This window comes from Delphinus delphis, chromosome 19 (genome assembly GCF_949987515.2).
Source record: "Delphinus delphis chromosome 19, mDelDel1.2, whole genome shotgun sequence".
Lineage (NCBI taxonomy): Eukaryota > Metazoa > Chordata > Mammalia > Artiodactyla > Delphinidae > Delphinus > Delphinus delphis.
In genome coordinates this window covers 39,021,619-39,044,640 of record NC_082701.1, presented here as the reverse complement: position 1 = coordinate 39,044,640, position 23,022 = coordinate 39,021,619, and the positions used below count along the sequence as shown (strand labels likewise).

The 23,022-nt window shown below is 38.9% G+C and overlaps 1 protein-coding gene across 1 annotated transcript; it reads right to left on the bottom strand.

Moving 5' to 3' along the window:
* Positions 1-19,316, bottom strand: LOC138413884 (ribonuclease SLFN12-like). The gene is made up of 3 exons (XM_069540062.1): positions 19,019-19,316; positions 18,275-18,373; positions 1-619 (listed from the first exon to the last, which is right to left on the bottom strand). Exons 1-3 carry the CDS (start codon positions 19,314-19,316, stop codon positions 39-41), a joined length of 978 nt encoding a protein of 325 aa, XP_069396163.1. The 3' UTR covers positions 1-38.
* Positions 19,317-23,022: the final 3,706 nt, after the last annotated feature.

Here is a 23,022-nt window from a genome sequence, read left to right as displayed (position 1 = left end):
TTCAGGTGAGCCTTAGACAATATTTAAACATCCTTTTTTCATTCCTCTGAAAGTAATCCATACTGATTATCTGAGAGGTGTTGAGAAATCTCAGAGTCAAATTGGTCATTCAAAGGTCTGAGCCTCTTCAAGACTATAAAAAGGGCCTTCTTCAAGTCACTCATTGTTTGAGTGGTTATAAGAGTGTAGGACTTAGGGTAAATTGCAGATAAGCTTGAGTCATGAAGAAGTCTTATATTGCCTTCAGTCAATGTAGAAGATTCTTCACTCCAATAGATCTTTGTCATGACACACACTTTCCCACTGTAACCACCAATTTTTACCAGTTTCTTCTTTAAAGTTAAGGCAGTTTGTATAGAATAACCTTTTAATTCCTTATTCAGTTCCCTGAGGAAGGTGTATAAGACTGGTGGACGGTCCTGGGCAATTAGAAGTGCATCACAGATGACTTTCTGGTTCTCTTGCAAGCCCAGATCCAAAGACCAGCTCTTAGAAAAGATCAATGTACCTTGACGAACGGAGCCTATTTCATTATGTATTAACTGTGCAAGTCCTTTGTGTTGTGAGAACAGTTTCTCATAGAGAATTTCTGGAACATATGTCACCTTTTCTGATGGCACTAGATATGAAAATAATTATAATAAAATTTTAAACACTGGAAGCTTCCAATTCCAACCATGGCAAAGTAGCTTGTACCAGACCAACCCTCCCACCAAAAACAACTATAAAAGTTGTATAAAATATATAAAACAGAAATTTAAAGAATTGGAGAGCAACCATTACAAGCAGGACTTAAAGGGTTACAATCTTTGATGGAGAGGAAGCACAGGAAGTACTGCCACAATCATCCCAGCTTTTTGTCTAAGGATATTTTCCATATCATGTCATGGGTGAATAGAGCCCAAGCAAAAACATCAGTTTTACTAGGCTGAATTAAAAGAGGTTGGAATTCACGGCTACCAGAGGATCTGGAATTTGAGTGGGAAAATCTCAGAGAGGATGAAACTGCAGAGAAGCAGCCAAAATCTACATACATTTTTTTTTCAATTCACTGGCAAATACAGGGTGAGATGCTGGAAACCCAGAAGAAAGTATCAACTGGGAGGCTAAAGAGCTGAACCTGAATTTCATCAACCTCATGGTGATGGCGGACTTAGACTGGAATTCAAGTCCCTTCAAAGTGGAGGGCCTGGGGTAAACACCCCAGACTTTAAGCTGAGATTCAAGAAGAGCCATGACCTAATAGTAAAGGCAAAATTTAAAGATATTATCCCTAGAAAAGCATAAAACCAATCTTCAAAAAAAAATCAGGGTTATCACTGGTACTCTATCTACCTGACAAAACAAAGTATAATCCTCTTTGGAGGAATGTAACACCTTCCAAAGCCTCTATAATTTGCCATCCATGGTATAATAAGAAAATTCAGAGATATGATAAAAATCAGGACAAACTACCAAAAAAAAAAACCAAGAGAAAAAATAGATACGAGAAAAAGACTGACAAGTGATTCAGGTATTAGAATTTATCAAAAAGGGACTTAAAGACCAAGAGGACAGAACAGGAGGCTCCAGACTCTCCCTCCACCTGTGGATGCAACAAACAAACAGCTACATGTGGATCAATTCCCTCTGAGAAAAATCTAGAAACTAGTTGAGAGACTCCTGCACATTGGGTGACTGAGAAAATAACCACATTGAAATGGGTAGGAAAAGTTGAGACACAGCCTTGCCATAAACTTCACCCCTAGCACAGCACCATACAGTCAGGAGGGTACCCTCAAATCCTAGCTTCGCCCTAAGGAGCAAAAGGTTTGGACCACACATCTAGTACCCCATCAATTATGGCTGCTACCCAAGAGACTGGCTTCTAACTTGCCTATCTCTGAGAGCTGATGAAGCCCAGCATTCACTAGTCTCCTGGGCCCAGAGCACTTCCAGTGGTTCTTCCTTTTGGCTCAGTAGAGAGCAAGCAGACAATAAAGTCAGTTCCCAGCTTCTCTCTGGAAGAAGAGAAGAGTTAGGGCACATCTAGTGCCCTAACTTTCGTACCTGCTGTCTGAGAGTCTGTCCAGGGAGCTGATGGAGAAAGCAATCATTAGTCCCTTGGGAGTTTGAATGGGCATGTGGATACCTCCTGTTACTCTTCCCCTGACCCACTCCAGTTATAAAGCCAAGTCTCTGATTCTCCCTAAAAGGAGTTGGAATGCACATCTAGCTCCCAAAACATTCCAGTTGCTACCAGAGGGACTGACTTCTAACCCATCCTTCTCTGAGAGCTGACAGGTCCTGGCATTCACTAGGTTCTGGAGGGCAACAGAGAGCAAAGCAACAGTTTGAAGGAGCACACAGTCTGAACTAGTAAGCAGGTATTTGTCAAGAGCAAGTGGGTGATAAACTCCATCTCTCAACTTCTCCCTAAGAGAGGAGGAATTGGGACACACATCTAGTGCTTCAACTTTTCTGGCTGCAACTTGAGGCACTGGCTTCTATCTTGCCTGAATCGGGGCACTGATGGGACTTGGCTTACGATAGTCTTCTGGGGAACACTAAGAACAAAGACAGCATCTAAAATGAGCACAAAGCTTTGAGAGGTACCCAGAATCTCTGGCTGAACTGATTAGTGAGTTCATCTCCTACATGAGGTCAGTCTGTGAAAACTGGAAGAAGTGGCTGTTTTATATAATGTGCAGAAACCAACACAGAGTCAAGAAAAAAGAAGAAACAGGGGAATATGTTCAAAATTAAAGGACAAGATTAATCTCTAGAAATCTTTTCTTAATGAAGTGGAGCTACATGATTTACCCAAAAGAGAATTCAAAATAATGGCCTTAATGATGTTTTCTTAGGTCACGAAAGCAATGTGTGAACAAAGGGAGGTTTTCAACAGAGATAGAAAATACTAAAAAGTACCAAAAAGAAATCATAGAACTGAAGAATACAACAAGTTAACTGAAAAATTCAATAGAAGGGTTCAACAACAGACTAGATCAAGCAGAAGAAAAGACCAATAAACTGGAAGACAGGTCACTGGAAATCATCCAGTAAAAAGAGAAAAAAGAAAAAAGAATGAAAAAGAGTGAAAACTGATGGCACACCATAAAGTAAACCAATGTATGCATTATGGAAGTTCCAGAAGGAAAAAAGAAAAAGGTGCAGAAAGCTTATGCCAAGAAGTAATGGCCGAAACCTCTTCAAACCTCAAAATGAACATCCAGATCTAGGAAGTCCAAAACATACCAAGTAAGCTGAATCAGAAGATACTTACATTTAGACACATTATAATCAAATTGTCAAAAGTTAAAGATAAAAAGGATAACTTTGAAAGCAGTAAGAGAAAAGCAACTTGTAACATAAAAGAGAACCCCCAATAAGACTATCAGTGGCTTTTTCTTAAGAAACATTGAATGCCAGAAGAGAGTGGGATGATATATTCAAAGTTCTGACAGAAGAAAACTTCCAACCAAGAATATATACACCGCAAACCTGTCCTTCAGAAGTGAGGGGGAGATAAAGACTTTCTAAAACAAACAAAAGCTAAGAGAATTCATCACTATTAGACCTACTTTATAAGAAATGCTAAAAAGAGTTCTTCAAGTTGAAAATAAAAGATGTTAAACAGCAACATGAAAGCATAAAAGTCATTGGTAAAGGTAAATATAGAGACAAAAACAGAAAACCATATTATTATAACAGTAGTGGATAAATGACTTTTAATTTAGTATAAATGTTAAATGAGATTTGTTCATTCATTCACCGAATTCTTACCAAGCACAGTGTGCCAGGCATTGTGTATACAGTGACAAGCTAACTAGAGGCAGTTCCTTCCTCTGGGGCTTCTGGGATGGAGTCCCTTCCACACAGAGCCAGGATTGTTCCTCATCTCTCTGCCTCTCTCTCCTAGACCCTGAGATGCCTTGGTTCAGGAATCTTGGACCCGTCATATGTCCCTTTGGAGCCATGTGGCTGGCAGGGTCTTGGTGCTCCGGCCAGGTGTCAGGCCTGAGCCTCTGAGGTGGGAGAGCCGAGTTCAGGACATTGGACCACCAAAGACCTCCCGGCTCCACGTAATATCAATCAGTGAGAGCTCTCCCAGAGATCTCCATCTCAATGCTAAGACCCAGCTCCACTTAACGACCAGCAAGCTCCAGTGCTGGACACCCCATGCCAAACAACTAGCAAGACAGAAACACAACCCCACCCATTAGCAGAGAGGCTGCCTAAAATCATAATAAGTTCATGGACACCCCAAAACACACCACCAGACGTGGTCCTGCCCACCAGAAAGACAAGATTCAGCCTCATCCACCAGAATACAGGCCCCAGTCCCCTCCACCAGGAAGCCAACACAACCCACTGAACTAACCTTACCCACTGGGGGCAGACACCAAAAACAATGGGAACTATGAACCTGCAGCCTGCAAAAAGGAGACCTCAAACACAGTAGTTAAGCAAAATAAGAAGACAAAGAAATACACAGCAGATGAAGGAGGAAAGTAAAAACCCACCAGACCAAACAAATGAAGAGGAAATAGGCAGTCTACCTGAAAAAGAATTCAGAGGAATGATAGTAAAGATGATCCAAAATCTTGGAAATAGAATGGAGAAAATACAAGAAACGTTTAACAAGGACCTAAAAGAACTAAAGAGCAAACAAACAATGATGAACAACACAATAAATGAAATTAAAAATTCTCTAGAAGGAATCAATAGCAGAATAACTGAGGCAGAAGAATGGATAAGTGACCTGGAAAATAAAATAGTGGAAATAACTACTGTAGAGAATAAAGAAGAAAGAATGAAAAGAAATGAAGACAGCCTCAGAGACCTCTGGGACAACATTAAATGCACCAACATTTGACTTATAGGTGTCCCAGAAGAAGAAGAGAAAAAGAAAGGGACTGAGAAAATATTTGAACAGATTATAGTTGAAAACTTCCTTAATATGGGAAAGGAAATAGTCAGTCACATTCAGGAAGTCCAGAGAGTCCCATACAGGATAAATCCAAGGAGAAACACTCCAAGACACATATTAATCAAACTATCAAAAATTAAATACAAAGAAAGAGTATTAAAGGCAGCAAGGGAAAAGCAACAAACAACATACAAGGGAATCCCCATAAGGTTAACAGCAGATCTTTCAGCAGAAACTGTGCAAGCCAGAAGGGAGTGACAGGACATATTTCAAGTGATGAAAGGGAAAAACCTACAACCAAGATTGTTAAAAAATATTTACTTACTTATTTATTTATTTATTTATTTTTGGCTGCACTGGGGCTTCGTTGCTGAGTGCGGGCTTTCTCTAATTGCGGCTAGTGGGGGCTAGTCTTCATTGTGGTACTCAGGCTTCTCATTGCAGTGGCCTCTCTCGTGGAGCACAGGCTCTAGGTGTGAGGCTTCAGTAGTTGCAGCACTTGGGCTCAACAGTTGTGGCTCACGGGCTCTAGAGCGCAGGCTCAGTAGTTGTGGTGCATGGGCTTCGTTGCTCTGTGGCATGTGGGATCTTCCTGCACCAGGGCTCAAACCCGTGTCCCCTGCATTGGCAGGCGGATTCTTAACCACTGCACCACCAGGGAAGCCCTACAACCAAGATTACTCTACCCAGCAAGGATCTCATTCAGATTTGATGGAGAAATTAAAACCTTTACAGACAAGCAAAAACTAAGAGAATTCAGCACCACCAAACCAGCTTTACAACAAATGCTAAAGGAACTTCTCTAAGCGGGAAACACAAGAAAAGGAAAAGACCTACAAAACCAAACCCAAAACAGTTAAGAAAATGGTGATAGGAACATACATATCGATAATTACCTTAAATGTAAATGGATTAAATGATCCAACCAAAAGACACAGACTGACTGAATGGATACAAAAACAGGACCCATATATATGCTGTCTACAAGAGACCCACTTCAGACCTAGGGACACATACAGATGGAAAGTGAGGGGATGGAAAAAGATATTCCATGCAAATGGAAATCAAAAGAAAGCTGGAGTAGCAATTCTCATATCAGACAAAATAGACTTTAAAATAAAGACTATTACAAGAGACAAAGAAGGACACCACATAACGATCAAGGGATCAATCCAAGAAGAAGATATAACAATTGTAAATATTTATGCACCCAACATAGAAGCACCTCAATACATAAGGCAAGTGCTAACAGCCATAAAAGGGGAAATTGACAGTAACACAATCATAGTAGGGGACTTTAACACCCCACTTTCACCAATGGACAGATAATCCAAAATGAAAATAAATAAGGAAACAGAAGTTTTAAATGACACATTAAACAATATGAACTTAATTGATATTTATAGAACATTCCATCCAAAAACAACAAAATACACTTTCTTCTCAAGTGCTCATGGAACATTCTCCAGGATAGATCATATCTTGGGTCACAAATCAAGCCTTGGTAAATTTAAGGAAATTGAAATCGTATCAAGTACCTTTTCCAGCCACAATGCTATGAGACTAGATATCAATTACAGGGAAAAAAACTGTAAAAAATACAAACACATGGAGGCTAAACAATACACTACTAAATAACCAAGAGATCAATGAAGAAATCAAAGAGGAAATCAAAAATACCTAGAAACAAATGACAATGAAACATGATGACCCAAAACCTATGGGATGCAGCAAAAGCAGTTCTAAGAGGGAAGTTTAATAGCAATACAATCCTACCTCAAGAAACAAGAAAAATCTCAAATAAACAACTTAACCTTACACCTAAAGTAATTAGAGAAAGAAGAACAAAAAAAATCCCAAAGTTAGCAGAAGGATAGAAATCATAAAGATCAAATCAGAAATAAATGAAAAAGAGATGAAGGAAACGATAACAAAGATCAATAAAACTAAAAGCTGGTTCTTTGAGAAGATAAACAACATTGATAAACCAGTAGCCAGACTCATCAAGAAAAAAAGGGAGAAGACTCAGATCAACAGAATTAGAAATGAAAAAGGAGAAGTAACGACTGACAGTGCAGAATACAAAGGATCATGAGAGATTACTACAAGCAACTATATGCCCATGAAATGGACAACCTGGAAGAAATGGACCGATTCTTAGAAAAGCACAACCTTTCAAGACTGAACCAGGAAGAAATAGAAAATATAAACAGACCAAGCACAAGCACTGAAATTGAAACTGTGATTAAAAATCTTCCAACAAACAAAAGCCCAGGACCAGATGGCTTCACAGGCGAATTCTATCAAACATTTAGAGAAGAGCTAACACCTATCCTTCTCAAACTCTTCCAAAATATAGCAGAGTGAGGAACACACCCAAACTCATTCTATGAGGCTGCCATCACCAGGATACCAAAACCAGACAAAGATGTCACAAAAAAAGAAAACTACAGGGCTTCCCTGGTGGAGCAGTGGTTGAGAGTCCGCCTGCCGATGCAGGGGACACGGGTTCGTGCCCCGGTCCGGGAAGATCCCATGTGCTGTGGAGCGGCTGGGCCCGTGAGCCATGGCCGCTGAACCTGTGCGTCTGGAGCCTGTGTGTCTGGAGCCTGTGTTCCGCAACTGGAGAGGCCACAACAGTGAGGGGCCTGCGTACCACAAAAAAAAAAAAAAAAGAAAAAGAAAACTACAGGCCAATATCACTGATGAATATAGATACAAAAATCCTCAACAACATACTAGCAAACAGAATACAACAGGACATTGAAAGGATCATACAGCATGATCAAGTGGGGTTTATCCCAGGAATGCAAGGATTCTTCAATATATGCAAATCAATCAATGTGATACAACATATTAACAAATTGAAGGAGAAAAACCATACGATAATCTCAATAGATGCAGAAAAAGCTTTTGACAAAATTCAACACCCATTTATGATAAAAACCCTCCAGAAAGTAGGCATAGAGGGAACCTACTTCAACATAATAAAGGTCATATATGACAAACCCACAGTCAACATTGTTCTCAATGGTGAAAAACTGAAACCGTTTCCACTAAGATCAGGCACAAGACAAGGTTGCTGACTAGTTTTGGAAGTTTTAGCCACAGCAATGAGAGAATAAAAAGAAATAAAAGGAATCCAAATCAAAAAAGAAGAAGTAAAACTGTCACTGTTTGCAGATGACATGATACTATACATAGAGAATCCTAAAGATGCTACCAGAAAACTACTAGAGCTAATCAATGAATTTGGTAAAGTAGCAGGAGACAAAATTAATGCACAGAAATCTCTTGCATTCCTATACACTAATGATGAAAAATCTGAAAGAGAAATTAAGGAAACACTCCCATTTACCATTGCAACAAAAAGAATCAAATGCCTAGGAATAAACCTACCTAAGGAGACAAAAGACCTGTATGCAGAAAACTATAATACACTGATGAAAGAAATTAAAGATGATACAAACAGATGGAGAGATATACCATGTTCTTGGATTGGAAGAATCAATATTGTGAAAATGACTATACTACCCAAAGCAATCTACAGATTCAATGCAATCCCTATCAAACTACCAATGGCATTTTTCACAAAACTAGAACAAAAAAATTCACAATTTGTATGGAAACACAAAAGACCCCGAATAGTCAGAGCCATCTTGAGAAAGAAAAATGGAGCTGGAGGAATCAGGCTCCCTGACTTCAGACTATACTACAAAGCTACAGTAATCAAGACAGTATGGTACTGGTACAAAAACAGAAATATAGATCAATGGAATAGGATAGAAAGCCCAGAGATAAACCCACACACATATGGTCACCTTATCTTTGATAAAGGAGTCAAGAATATACAAGGGAGAAAAGACAGCCTCTTCAATAAGTGGTGCTTGGAAAACTGGAAAGCTACATGTAAAAGAATGAAATTATAACACTCCCTAACACCATGAAAAAATATCAACTCAAAATGGATTAAAGACCTAGATGTAAGGCCAGACACTATAAAACTCTTAGAGGAAACGTAGGCGGAACACTCTATGACATAAATCACAGCAATATCCTTTTTGACTTACCTCCTAGAGAAATGGAAATAAAAACAAAAATAAACAAATGGGACCTAATGAAACTTAAAAGCTTTTGCACTGCAAAGGAAATCATAAACAAGACGAAAAGACAACACTCAGAATGGGGGAAAATATTTGCAAACAAAGCAACTGACAAAGGATTAATCTCCAAAATATACAGGCAGCTCAATATCAAAAAAACAAACAACCCAATCCAAAAATAGGCAGAAGACCTAAATAGACATTTCTCCAGAGATATGCAGATTGCCAACAAACACATGAAAAGATGCTCAACATCACTAATCATTAGAGAAATGCAAGTCAAAACTACAGTGAGGTATCATCTCACACCGGTCAGAATGGCCATCATCAAAAAATCTATAAATGATAAATGCTGGAGAGGGTGTGGAGAAAAGGGAACCCTCTTGCACTGTTGGTGAGAATGTAAATTGATACAGCCACTATGGAGAACAGTATGGAGGTTCGTTAGAAAAGTAAAAACAGAACTACCATATGACCTAGCAATCCCACTACTGGCCATATACCCTGAGAAAACCGTAATTCAAAAAGAGTCATGTACCACAATATTCATTGCAGCTCTATCTACAATAGAAAGGACATGAAAGCAACCTAAGTGTCCATTGACAGATGAATGGATAAAGAAGATGTGGCACACGTATACAATGGAATATTCCTCGCCATAAAAAGAAACGAAATTGAGTTATTTGCAGTGAGGTGGATGGACCTAGAGTCTGTCACACAGAGTGAAGTAAGTCAGAAAAAGAATAACAAATACCATATGCTAACACATATATATGGAATCTAAAAAACAAAAATGGTTCTGAAGAACCTAGGGGCAGGACAGGAATAAAGACGCAGACGCAGAGAATGGACTTGAGGACACAGGGAGGGGGAAGGGTAAGCTGGGATGAAGTGAGAGAGTGGCATTGACATATATACAATACCAAATGTAAAATAGATAGCTAGTGGGAAGCAGCCTCATAGCACAAGGAGATCAGCTCGGTGCTTTGTGACCACCTAGAGGGGTGGGATAGGGAGGGTAGCAGGGAGACGCAAGAGGGAGGGGATATGAGGATATACGTATACATATAGCTGATTCACTTTGTTATACAGCAGAAAGTAACACAACATTGTAAAGCAATTATACTCCAATAAAGATGTTAAAAATTTTAAATGACTAAAGTATTAAAAATAACTATAATTAACTTATGTTATTAGATACACAATATAAAGAGATATAAACTGTGACATTAATAGCATATAATGTGGAGGGAGAAGAGGTAAAAGTATAGTTTTTATATGCAAGTGAAATTAAGTTGTTATCAGCTTAAAGTAGACTCTTACAGCTATAAGATATTTTGTGTGAGCCCTATGGTAATTGCAAAGAAAATACCTATAGAAGTTACACCACAAAAAGAGGAAGGAGTCAAGCCTAACAATACAAAAAATAAAACAAACAACCCTCCCCACAAAACCCTAATGAAGCACAAAGATGACAGCAAGAGAGAAAAAAGGGACAAAAGAACAAACAGAAAACAGTTAAGAAAATGACAATAATAAACCCTTCCCTACTAATAATTACTTTAAATGAAAATGGTTTAATGTTTCCAATCAAAAAATTTAGAGTGGTTGTATGCATTAAAAACCAAGATCCAATTATATGCTGTCTAAAAGAACTCACTTTAGATTCAAGGATGCATATATGTTGAAAATGAAGAGATGGAAAACGCTACTCCAGAGAAATGGTAACTAAAAGAAAGCAGGAATGGCAATACTTATATCAGAAAAAGTAGAATTAAAGTCTAAAATAGTCTTTAGTGGGACCTCCCTGGCGGTCCAGTGGTTAAGACTCTGAGTTTCCAATGCAGGGGACGTGGGTTGGATCCCTGATCAGGGAACTAAGATCCCACATGCCGTGCAGTGAGGCCAAAAAAAAAAATAAATAAAATAAAATAATTTTTTTAAAAAAGTAGTCTTTGGAGACAAAGAAGTCAAAACACAATGATAAAAGGGTCAATTCAACAGTGAGATGTAACAACTGTAAATATATATGCACCCAACATCACAGCACATAAATATATAAAGCAAATACTGAAAAATCTGAATGGAGAAGTTGGCAGCAATAAAATATTAGTATAAGACTTCACTATTTTCACTCTCAATAATGGTTAGAACATCCAAATAAGAAAATAACAGACTTGAACTAAAGATCAAATGAACTTAGACATATACAGAACTTTCCACCCTCCAGCAGAACACACATTCTTCTCAAGTGCACATGGGACATTCTCTGAGACAGATCACGTTAGGTCACAAACAAGTCATAACAAATTTAGGAAGATTGAAACCATACCAAGTATTGTTCTGACCAAAATAAAAGGAAACTAGAGATCAATAACAACAATAAAATGAGAATTTCACAAATACTTGGAAACTAAACAGCACACTGTTGAATAGCCATTAGGTCAAGGCAGAAATCCAAAGGGAATTTCAAAAATATCTCAGGACAAATGAAAATACAATATACCAAAAATTATGGGTTGTAACAAAAGCAGTATTAATAGGTAAGTTTATAGTGATAAAGGCCTACATTATAAAATAAAAATATAACAAACAACATAACCTTACACCTCAAAGAACTGAAAAACAACAACAAAGTAAGCTCCATATTATCAGAAGGAAGGAAATCATAAAGATTAGAGCATAATTAAATCAAGTAGAGAATAGAAAAATAACAGAAAAAAATCAACAAAATTAAGAGTTGGTTTCTTAAAAAAAGATAAACGAAAATGACAAACTTTAGCCAGACAAACTAAGCAAAAAAGAGAGAGAAATCTCAAATAAATAAAACCAGAAATGATAAAGAAAACATTACAATGGGTGCTTAACATATAAAAAGGACCAAAAGGGACTCTTATGAATAATTATATGCCAACAAACTGGATAATCTAGAAGAAACAGATAAATTTCAAGAAACATACAACTTACCAAGACTGAATCAAAAAGAAATAGAAAATCTAAACAGACCAATAACAATTAAAGAGAATGAAGGATTGAAGCCTCCCTATGAAGAAAAGCCCAAGTCCAGATAGCTTCATAGGTGAATTCTACCAAACATTCAAAGAATTAATTCCAATCCTTCTTAATCTCTTCTAAAAAATAAAAGAGGGAACACCTCCAAACTCATTTTATGAGGCCAGCATCACCCTGATACTAAAGCCAAACAAAGATACCACAAGAGAAGAAAAGAAAACTACAGGCCAATAACCCGAATTAACATAGATGCAAAAGTCTGCAATAGGGCTTCCTTGGTGGCGCAGTGGTTGGGAGTCTGCCTGCCAATGCAGGGGATGCGGGTTCGTGCCCTGGTCCGGGAGGATCCCGCGTGCCGCGGAGCGGCTGGGCCCGTGGGCCATGGCCGCTGGGCCTGCGCGTCCGGAGCCTGTGCTCTGTGGCAGGGGAGGCCACAGCAGTGAGAGGCCTGCGTACCGCAAAAAAAAAAAAAAAAAAAAAAGTCTTCAATAAAATACTAGTAAATCAAATTTGAAAGCAGACTAAAAAGACTATACACCATGACCAAGTAGGATTATCCCAGGGATGGAAGGATGGTTCAGCATTTACAAATCAATGTGATATACCACATCAACAGAGTGAAAGATAAAAACCACATAATCATTTCAAACAGAGGCAGAAAAATAATTTAACAAAATTCAACATCCATTCTATAAAAACTCTCAACAAAATAGGTATAGAAGGAATTTATCTCAACACAACAAAGGCCAGATATGAAAAGCCACAGCCAACATCATAACCAATGCAGAAAAACTGAAAGCTTTTCCTCTAAGATCCAGTACAAGGCAAGAATGCCCACTCTCACTACTTCTTTTTTTTTTTTTTTTGCGCTACGCGGGCCTCTCACTGTTGTGGCCTCTCCCACTGTGGAGCACAGGCTCCAGACGCGCAGGCTCAGCGGCCATGGCTCACCGGCCCAGCCGCTCCACGGCATGTGGGATCTTCGCGGACCGGGGCACGAACCTGTGTCCCCTGCATCGGCAGGCGAACTCTCAACCACTGCGCCACCAGAGAAGCCCATCTCACCACTTCTATTCAACACTACTGGAAGTCCTAGCCAAAGTAATTAGACAAGAAATAGAAATAAAAGCAACCAAATCAGAAAGTAAGAAGTTAAATGATCTCTGTTTGCAGATGACATGATCATAGATGTAGAAAACCCTAAAGATTCAACAACAACAAAAACTGTTAAAACTAATAAGAAAATTCAGTAAAATTGCAGGATACAAAGTCAATGTACAAAAATCTGTAGCATTTCTATACACTAACAATAAACTATCCATAAAGGAAATTAAGACAACAATCCAATCTACAATAGTAACAAAAAGAATAAGATACTTATGAATAAACAACTGAAGAAGTGAAAGACTTGTACACTGAAAACTCTAAAACACTGATGAAGGAAATTAAAGAAGGCACAGATAAATGGAAAGACATCCTACAGCAGAAAAATCTTTAAAGCAGTCAGAGGAAAAAAGACACATAATCTATAAGGAAGCAACAATAAGACTTATGATTCATTCTTCTACAGAAAGTCTATAAGCCAGAAGACATTGGAATGACATCTTAAAGTCCTGAAAGAAAAGGTTTGCAAACCTAGAATTCAACATGTACCACAAATATCCAACAAAAGGCAAAAATAAAACATTTTCAAATGGGTGGGGGGAAAGAGAGAGGAAGAGATAGCTTATTGTCAGAAGATCTACACCACAAATAACATCAAACAGAGTTCTTCTTCTTAAAGGAGAATTATCCCAAATGAAAGCATTAAACTTCAGGAATTAATACATTTTCCTGGAAAGAGTAAATGTTGGGCAAATAAGAAGTATTATTGACAGTTTTTTTTGTTTTTTTTTTTTTTTTTTGCGGTACACGGGCCTCTCACTGACGTGGCCCCTCCTGCCGCAGAGCACAGGCTCCGGACGCGAAGGCCCAGCGGCCACGGCTCATGGGCCCAGCCACTCCACGGCATATGGGATCCTCCCGGACCAGGGCACAAACCCGTGTCCTCTGTATCGGCAGGCAGACTCCCAACCACTGCGCCACCAGGGAAGCCCCTATTGACAGTTTTAAAACAATAAAAGGATTCATATAAAGCTAAAAACTTGGGAAGAAGTAAAACTAGCAAAATAAAGATGTACACTGTAATTTCTAGGCAAACCATGTAAAGGAATAATAGAATAATATGTATTAAAGGCTGAGAGAAGAACAGGAAAATAAAATAAAATAATCCAAAAAAAGGCAAAAAAAAAAAAAACAGATGAGAGGTTTTTGTCTCTAAGCAATGGTAGAGTAGCTTAGTCAGACTAACCCTCTCACTGATGCAAAGTGTAAAATCTGGACAAAATATTAAAAATTAAGTATTTGAAGGCACTGAAAAGTAACCAAAGCAGGAGATATAAACAGAAGAGCAGTCTCCTCTTTCTTTTTTTTTCTTTTTCTTTTTTTGCGGTATGCAGGCCTCTCACTGCTGCGGCCTCTCCCGCTGCGGAGCACAGGCTCCGGACGCGCAGGTTCAGCAGCCATGGCTTATGGGCCCAGCTGCTCCGCGGCACGTGGAATCTTTGCGGACCAGGACACGAACCCGTGTCCCCTGCATCGTCAGGTGGACTCTCAACTACTGGACCACCAGGGGAGCCCGAGCAGTCTACTCTTGAAATACAATTGCAACTGGAGAGATTTTTGAGTTTGCAGCATTCTTCCGAGGACCGGTTCGTGCCCCGGTCTGGGAAGATCCCACATGCCGCGGAGCAGCTGGGCCCGTGAGCCATGGCCGCTGAGCCTGCGCGTCCGGAGCCTGTGCTCTGCAACGGGAGAGGCCACAACAGTGAGAGGCCCGCGTGCCACAAAAAAAAAAAAAAGGGTTAGGAAAACATAATCAGTATAATTATAAAGAACATAAAAAGAATCTATGGACAAATTATTCAAAATAAATTTTAACAAGGTAGCATGAACTCAATATATAAAATTGATTGCATTTCTACACACCAGCAACAAACAATAAGAAAATGTAACTTTTAAAGAAAAACATCAGGAATTCTCTGGCGGTCCAGTGGGTAGGACTCCACACATTCACTGCCGAGGGCGCAGGTTAAATCCCAGGTCAGGGAACAAAGATCCCGCAAGCTGCACAGTGCAGCCAAAAAAGAAAAGAAAAAAAAAGAAAGAAAGACATCAATTACAATTACAACAACAAAAACTTTTTAAAAGCCTAGTAATAGGGCTTCCCTGGTGGCACAGTGATTAAGAATCTGCCTGCCAGTGCAGGGGACATGGGTTTGAGCCCTGGTCCAGGAAGATCCCACATGCCACGTAACAACTAAACCCGTGTGCCACAACTACTGAGCCTGCGCTCTAGAGCCTGCAAGCCACAGCTACTGAGCCTGCATGCCACAACTACTGAAGCCCGCGTGCCTAGAACCCATGCTGTGCAACAAGAGAAGCCACCATAATGAGAAGCCCACGTACTGTGACAAAGAGTAGCCCCCACTTGCTGCAACTAGAGAAAGCCTGCATGCAGCAACGAAGACCCAACACAGCCAAAAATAAAATAAATAAAATAAAATTTTTTAAAAAATCTAGTAATAAATATAACAAAAAAGTACAAAACTTGTACACAGAAACTTATAAAACTTTAAAGACATTAAAGAAGATATAAACAAATGGAGAGATTTCCTATGTTCAACTGTACAAAACAATTGATGTAAATATGTCACAAATCTACCTAGTCAATGTAACTGCAATCAAAATCCTTAAAGGGTTTTTTGTGGCACTTAAGCAGATTCTAAAATTTGTATAATATATTAAATGATTTAAAATCACCAAGACACTGTTAAAGAAAAAGAATAAAAGCAAGGTGGCTTACCCTGCCAAGTACTTAATAGGATATTATAATATTAGGACAGTATAGTGGATGTAGGGACAGACAAATTGACCAAGAGAACATAATAGGGATTCTAGAAATATGACTATACTTATACTTAGTAATATGCTGGAGGTGGCATGGCAGATCAGTGGGTGAAAGTGGGAACTATTCAGTAATTGGAGCTGGGTAATGTGGCCATCCACATGGAACAAAATGAAATAGTACTCTTACATCACCACTGAGATGGATCAAGGATTTAAATGTTAAATGTAAAGTGCAAAACCCTAAAACTTTTAGAAGAAAATGAAGGGAAATATCTTTCTAACCTTAAGGTAGAGAATGATCTCTTACACAAGGCACAAAGAGCATTAAATCAGAAAATTAAAATATCAAACTACTAATTATCATAATATGCCTTAAGAAAAGAGAAAACAAAAGCCACAAACTTGGAGAAGATCTCTGTAATCTGTAATACTTATGACCAAAAGAGCATTTGGATTCTAGATTCTCCTACACATCAGCAAGAAAAAGACAAAAGCCTAATAGAAAAATGGGCAAAACACAGAATAGGCCTTTCATAGGTGATAAAATACATATGGCCAGTAAGTATATGAAGATATGCTCAACCAAATTAATAACCAGGGAAATGTAGACGCAGAGAGATACTATTTTACACCTATTTGAGTGGGAAGAAGGAGGGTGAGAAGAAAGATGAAGAGAAGTTTGACAACTGGAGATGTGGCATTTGTAACATATTGTTGTTGGAAGTAAAGTGACTCATTTACTTTGGAAAACAATCTGGCATTATCTTATTGCTTGAATATTCACATACTTCCTGACCTAGCAATTCTACTCCTAGGTGTGGACCCAGAAGAAACTCTTGAAAATATGCACCAGAAGACTGAACAAGAATATTCAAGGTAACGCTGTTTATATGGCAGAAAACGACATGTTGTCCATAAACAGTAGTAACGAAAACAGATAAATCAGAGATTCTGAGTAATGGTGGCCTTTCTTCAGTAACTGAATGTATGACGCTGGGTCTCAATCTAGATTTCCTAGCAACATGATGTACTTCCTTTTTTGTTTAAACTAAATTGAGTTGGGGTTCTCTTGCTTCCAATTAAAGGAGTTCCTATTACACCAAGAAAAGTCTAATCAAAATCTGAAAAATTAGATTTTGACATATTCAATGATAAAAACACCAAAGCATTCCCCTGAATGCCAGAATATACTTTGATGATAAGTTTCAAGATAGAGCTGATGTGAAGAGAAGATTTGAAAATACTCACACCAAGTCCAAAGAAACCAGAATTAAATTACCTGTAAGGTGATATCTCTGCTCCTGACTTTCCAAATTCTTATATTTATACAGAGACCCATCAAGGGGTATAGGTGATAACATACTTTGTTGAAGGTTCATCTCTTCAAATGACCTGGAAAAATCTTAAAAAACAAAAATCACTTTCTCAATTTGTCACAACTAAATGCTTAGTATATCAACAAAATGCTTAGTATATCAAAAGTTTGCTTAGAAATGACCCCATTTTTCCAATAGAAATATTGTTAGATATTGTGCTTAGATTCCCAAGTCAAACATAAGTTATAAATTTATTCCTTGAGGCTGTTGAAACACACTATATTGAATACTAATAGGAAACTGCATTAATAGTAATTGAATACGTTACCATATAATTGGGTTCATTTTTAAAGCAATTAAAATTAGAAGACATGATGGCTAGTGGAGAGCTGAATTTTGTGCAGATTCTAAGGAAGAAGCTTGCACTTTCAGAGATTTTTAAGTTGCTAGTGCTGGTCTAATTTCATTGGAGGCTTTTCTTTTCCAAAAATCAGATGAAATACCAACACTATCCTTTTCTTATCAGTCCAATTTAGGGTTACACGTTGATTCACAAACGGAAGAGACAGGAGAGGAAGAGGGAAGAGGTTCTAAGGGAAATAAATGCAAAGGTGTAAAGAAAGATGAAGGAGCAAGTAAATAAAAGAGGCAAGTGTTCCTGAGAGAGAGAAGTGGTCAGTTACTGAAACCGAGCTCAGAAGGGAAAGGGAGAAGGAATTCACAGGCTCTCCTTGAAAGTGAGTAGAAGTGACAAGGAAGAAAAGCAGGGTTAATTGGATCTTTATACCAGGCAGTGCTACAGAGAGGAGGTAATGTGCTTTCTAAGTGGGTAGAGATAGTGAACTACGATTGTGTAACCACCAGAGATTAGTAAATTAGGTGTTGAAATTAGAGGACTATTGATGTTGCTCCAAATCCAAGAGAAAAAAAAAGCTTTGCCATCCCAGCCAAATATACCCTTATTTCTAATCCCCCTTCCTCACTTGGTTCAGGATCCAGCATTAATTGGCACCATTCCTCCACGGTCAGCTGCATCACTTGATTATCTTTCACATGCCAGGAATTTGGCTTTTTGGCAAATACTGCACAACAGAATAGCTCTATTTTGAGCGCACAGACATATCCACAAAGACTTCCTTCATCATATACTTCAAGGAATTTGCATGAATAATTTATCTTCTTCTTCTCTATACAGAAGTGATAGACAGGAAACTTGCTAATGCATTGTTCTATTTCTTTTTCTATCTTGTCAAGGTCACTCTTCTCTGCTTTAAAGCCAGTTACTTCTTGATTTTTTTCACTTAAACCAATAAACAAATATCCCCCATGAGTATTTGAAAATGCAGAAACATATTGAGGGAGAATATCTTTAATGCGTTGTAACAACTTTTCTGTTGAGTAGTCTTTCATTTCAACATGTGTGGATTCAGTAAAGGTGAGTTTTTCTCTGTACCTGAGTTGCATCCTATTAAAAAAGTCAGCAGCCAAGGCCTTCATGCTACTTTCTTCTTGTACATCAAAACGGTACCTCTTTGGAGATGATTTAGGTATTAAAGAAAATCCCTCTCCAGCTTCTAGCCTGTCTTTGAGGAATTCCAGTGCAGCGGTAGCATTCATGACTTTTACAGAGGTTATATCCCTTTTGTACAAATTGGAGCTCAAGGTGGCAATCCTCAACCCAGAGGTTTCTGAGCTCCACGATTTGACAAAAATCAGAAAATATTTACCTCGCTGCATAAAGTCTAAGTATTTAGAAACAAACGAAACAATATTGGAAAAAGAATTTTCCAAATCTAATCCTATTCCATCTTTTTCATAACTATAGTTTTCATTCTCAATTTCAGCCCTGCACACGCCCCCTCCAGAATTCAGCAAAGCAACCACAGATTGTGAGACGTTTTCATTCTGCTTTTTTCTCAATTGACAATCTTTCATTTTTTTTCTATTCTTCTCCCCGAAAGTGACTTTTCCCACATCTAGAACCAGCTCAGCATAGTTAGTGTCCAAAACAACATGGACGGTCATTTCCCTCGAAGCCATTCAACTTCCAAGCAGAAATTCTTTTCTGTAAAACAGACAGAGCCATTTAAAATAGGACCTGAGCAAAAGAGATAGCAAATTGTGTATTGTGAGGCAAACCCAACAAAATTCTTTATTTTGTTTTATCCTATATTCCACTGGATGCCATGATAAGGATACAGATATAAAATAGGTTTTGGGGACATATTCTGAACTGATGATAATGATAATGATGATAAGACGATAGTAATTTCTACTCCTGTAAAATTTTCCAAATTTTTGCCATAGTTTTATATGATCCTCTTCTAATTGTTTTAATCTAATTTTTATCTGTGTTTATATCTCTTTTCTAATCCCTAATATTATATAACTTGCTTCTCTCTTCTTTTCTTAAATAAGCCCCTGAGGGGAGCCTATCTATGTTTCTGATCTCAGTGAACCAAATTTTAGTTTTATATATTACATATACTTTTATTTTTTAAATAATTTCAACTTTATCTTAATTATTTTCTTTTATTGGGGAATCCCTTGGGAGTCTAAAGACATCTAGCAATATGCCATTTTAATAATTTTTCCTTCTTGCAAGGATGAGTTAGATTCATAAATTTTGGCCATTGATCTTAAGCAAGTTGGGCCAAGTCACTATACCCTTTTTCTATCAGATATCCACATATTTTCAATGAGGTAAAATTCTTATATACAAAAACATCTGCTTTAGGTATAAGTATCCCAAATTCATTAACCCTGTCCCTTTAAGGTCTGCTGGGATTACAGCTTTGTTATAGATGGCCTAGAGACAGCTGAGAGAAGAGTTCATCACAGGTAGTGATCACTACACTTGGAAAGGATACAAAGGTCAGAATACTCTTGTCCACTGCTGGATCAGTATCCTGCAGAGACTCAGCTGTAGGCTGTGGATACACCTCAGTCTCTATAAACTTCTGATCATATGTAAACAGCTGTATGGACTGAATGTTTGTGTCCCTTCAAAATTCATATGTTGAAACCCTCCCCTACCACCTGATGGTATGAGGAAGTGGGGCCTTTGGGGGGTAATTAGGATCAGATGAGGTCATAAGGGCCGAGCACTCATGAGTAGGATTAATGCCCTTGTAAGAACCTCAAGAGAGGTTGCCTCCCTTCTCTGCTCTCTACCATGTGAAGATACAATGAAAAGTCTACAACCAGGAGAGGACCCTCATTAGAACCTGACCACACTGGCACCTTGATCTTGGACTGCCCAGCCTCCAGAACTGTGAGAAATAAGTTTCTGTTATAAGCCAGCCAGTCTATGATATTTTTACAATAGCAGCCAGAGCTGACTAAGACAACAACAGTAAATTTGGGGCTCCAGATGATTTGGACAGTTGGGGTTAAACCAAGAGAATTCCTTTGTTGATCATGGACCATTCCATATAGAGGAAAAAAAGCAACAATATATTCCACAGAACACTTAGCAAATTACAGGGCCTAGACTAAGTGTTCAGTAAATGTCACCACTCCAAATGCCCCAGAGTAGTCACCACCCCCCGCGAAACTTGGGGCCTCTGTGCCTTTGCCCTCTCCCACTTTTGTCTCCTGAAAACTCTCATCCTTCCTAGAAGTCCCATGTCTATCCTCTTCTCAGAGCTCCCACAGAACTTTTTATTCATGCTGGGCCCTAATCTTACCATAGAGCTAGAGAAATCTTTAGAAACAGAGTACTGAAGTGTTTAGAGTGGTTGTTTTCAAACTACGTGAAATCTGGTGGGGGCTCCTAATCATTTAGGACACCAGGAGGAAAGGCCTGGGGCCTCGTTCCTGCCATGGACTCTGAACCTCTGTGGGTGCAGAGCACTCTTCCTGCTCTGGAATGTCTTCCATGAAATTTTCTGAGCCCTTCCAGTGCCTGGGCCCACTAGAGAAAGCCCACGCACCAGCCAGGGCCAGCAGTGTCATCCTGGAAAGGTGCCCAAGCCTGGACAACACTCTATGGGTCCAGGTCCCCATTTCTTCTCTTTTCAGTGCTCAATGGCCCTTTACCCAAGGAGCCCCAGGACTCATACCAACGTGTTGTCCTGGGACCTCATGGCTGAATCCTGGTTCTGGAGAATAGCCTCGTGCTATAAATTGAATGTTTATGTGTCCCCAAAATTAACATGTTGAAACCTAATCCCCAGTGTGATGGTGTTTGGAGATAGGGCCTTTGGGATGTGATTAGGTCACAACGGTGGAACCCTCACAAATAGGATAAGTATCCTTATAAAAGATTCCCCAGAGAGCTGCCTGACCCCAGGACAGGGGTCAGAGGACATGTGAGGACAGAGAAAAGACAGTCATCTATGAAACAAGAAGTGGTCCTCACCAGACACCAAATCTGCTGCACCTTAATCTGGACTTCCCAGCTTCCATAACTGTAAGAAATAAACTTCTGTTGTTTATAAACCACCCAGTCTATGATATTTTGTTATAGCAGCATGAACAAACTAAGACACCTGGTAAGTGGATCACCTCACTGGCTGAAATTATTTCTTTCGCAGGATTGAGACTGGATTGCCAGAATGGTGCTAATGTTCTGATTTTAGTTAACTTAAATTATTTTTATTGACAGAAGCCCCACAAAAAATTATTTGCCCAGGTAGAATTCACCAGTGAAGCTATCTGGTCCAGGGATTTTCTTTTTTGATTACTGGGTTTTTGATTACTGATTCAATTCTCTTACTAGTTATAGGTTGATTCAGATTTTCCATTTCTTCCTAATTCACTCTTGGTAGGTATGTTTCTAGGAATTTGTCCATTTCCTCTAGGTTATCCAATTTGCTAGTGTACAACTGTTCATAGTATTCTCTTATAATCCCTTTTATTTCTGTAAAATTGGTATTAATGTCCATTCTTTCATTTTTTATTTTAGTTGAGGGGTTTTTTTTCTTCATCAATATAAAGGTTTGTCAATTTTGTTGATTAAAAAAACTCAGTTTGGGCTTCCCTGGTGGCGCATTGGTTAAGAATCCATCTGCCAATTCAGGGGACACAAGTTTGAGCCCTGGTCCGGGAAGATCCCACATGCCACGGAGCAACTAAGCCCGTGTGCCACAACAACTGAGCCTGCGCTCTAGAGCCCGCGAGCCACAACGACTGAGCCCGCAAGCCACAACTACTGAAGTCCGCATGACTAGAGGCCGTGTTCCACACAATGAGATGCCTGCACACCGCAACGAAGAGTAACCCCTGCTCGCCACAACTAAAGAAAGCCCACGCACAGCAACAAAGACCCAACACAGTCACAAATAAATAAAATAAAATAAAAAATTTTAAAAGCTTTAAAGAAAAAACCTCAGTTTCATTGTTTTTTTTCTATTGTTTTTCTATTCTGTATTTCATTTCTTCTGCTCTAATCTTTATTATCTCCTTCCTTTTGCTAACACTGAGTTTTGTTTGTTCTTCTTTTTCTAGTTTAAGGTATAAAATTAGGCTGTTGATTTGAGATCTTTTTTCTTTTTTTTCTTTTTGTTGCAGTATGCGGGTCTCTCATTGTTGTGGCCTCTACCGTTGCGGAGCACAGGCGCAGGCTCAGCGGCCATGGCTCACGAACCTAGCCGCTCCGCGGCATGTGGGATCTTCCCGGACCAGGGCACGAACCCGTGTTCCCTGCATCGGCAGGTGGACTCTCAACCACTGCGCCACCAGGGAAGCCCAAACCGAAATCTTTTATACTTTTGACTGTGGGGAAAAT

Bases quoted from the DNA above. Each gene is read 5' to 3' on its own strand.
- LOC138413884 (XM_069540062.1), bottom strand. From the start codon at position 19,316: ATGACCGTCCATGTTGTTTTGGACACTAACTATGCTGAGCTGGTTCTA. The intron at 18,374-19,018 runs GTAAATATTTTC...TCTGTTGTGCAG, and splicing joins CTTAGACTTTATGCAGCGAG to TATTTGCCAAAAAGCCAAAT. The intron at 620-18,274 runs GTGAGGAAGGGG...TTTCATATCTAG, and splicing joins AATGCTGGATCCTGAACCAA to TGCCATCAGAAAAGGTGACA.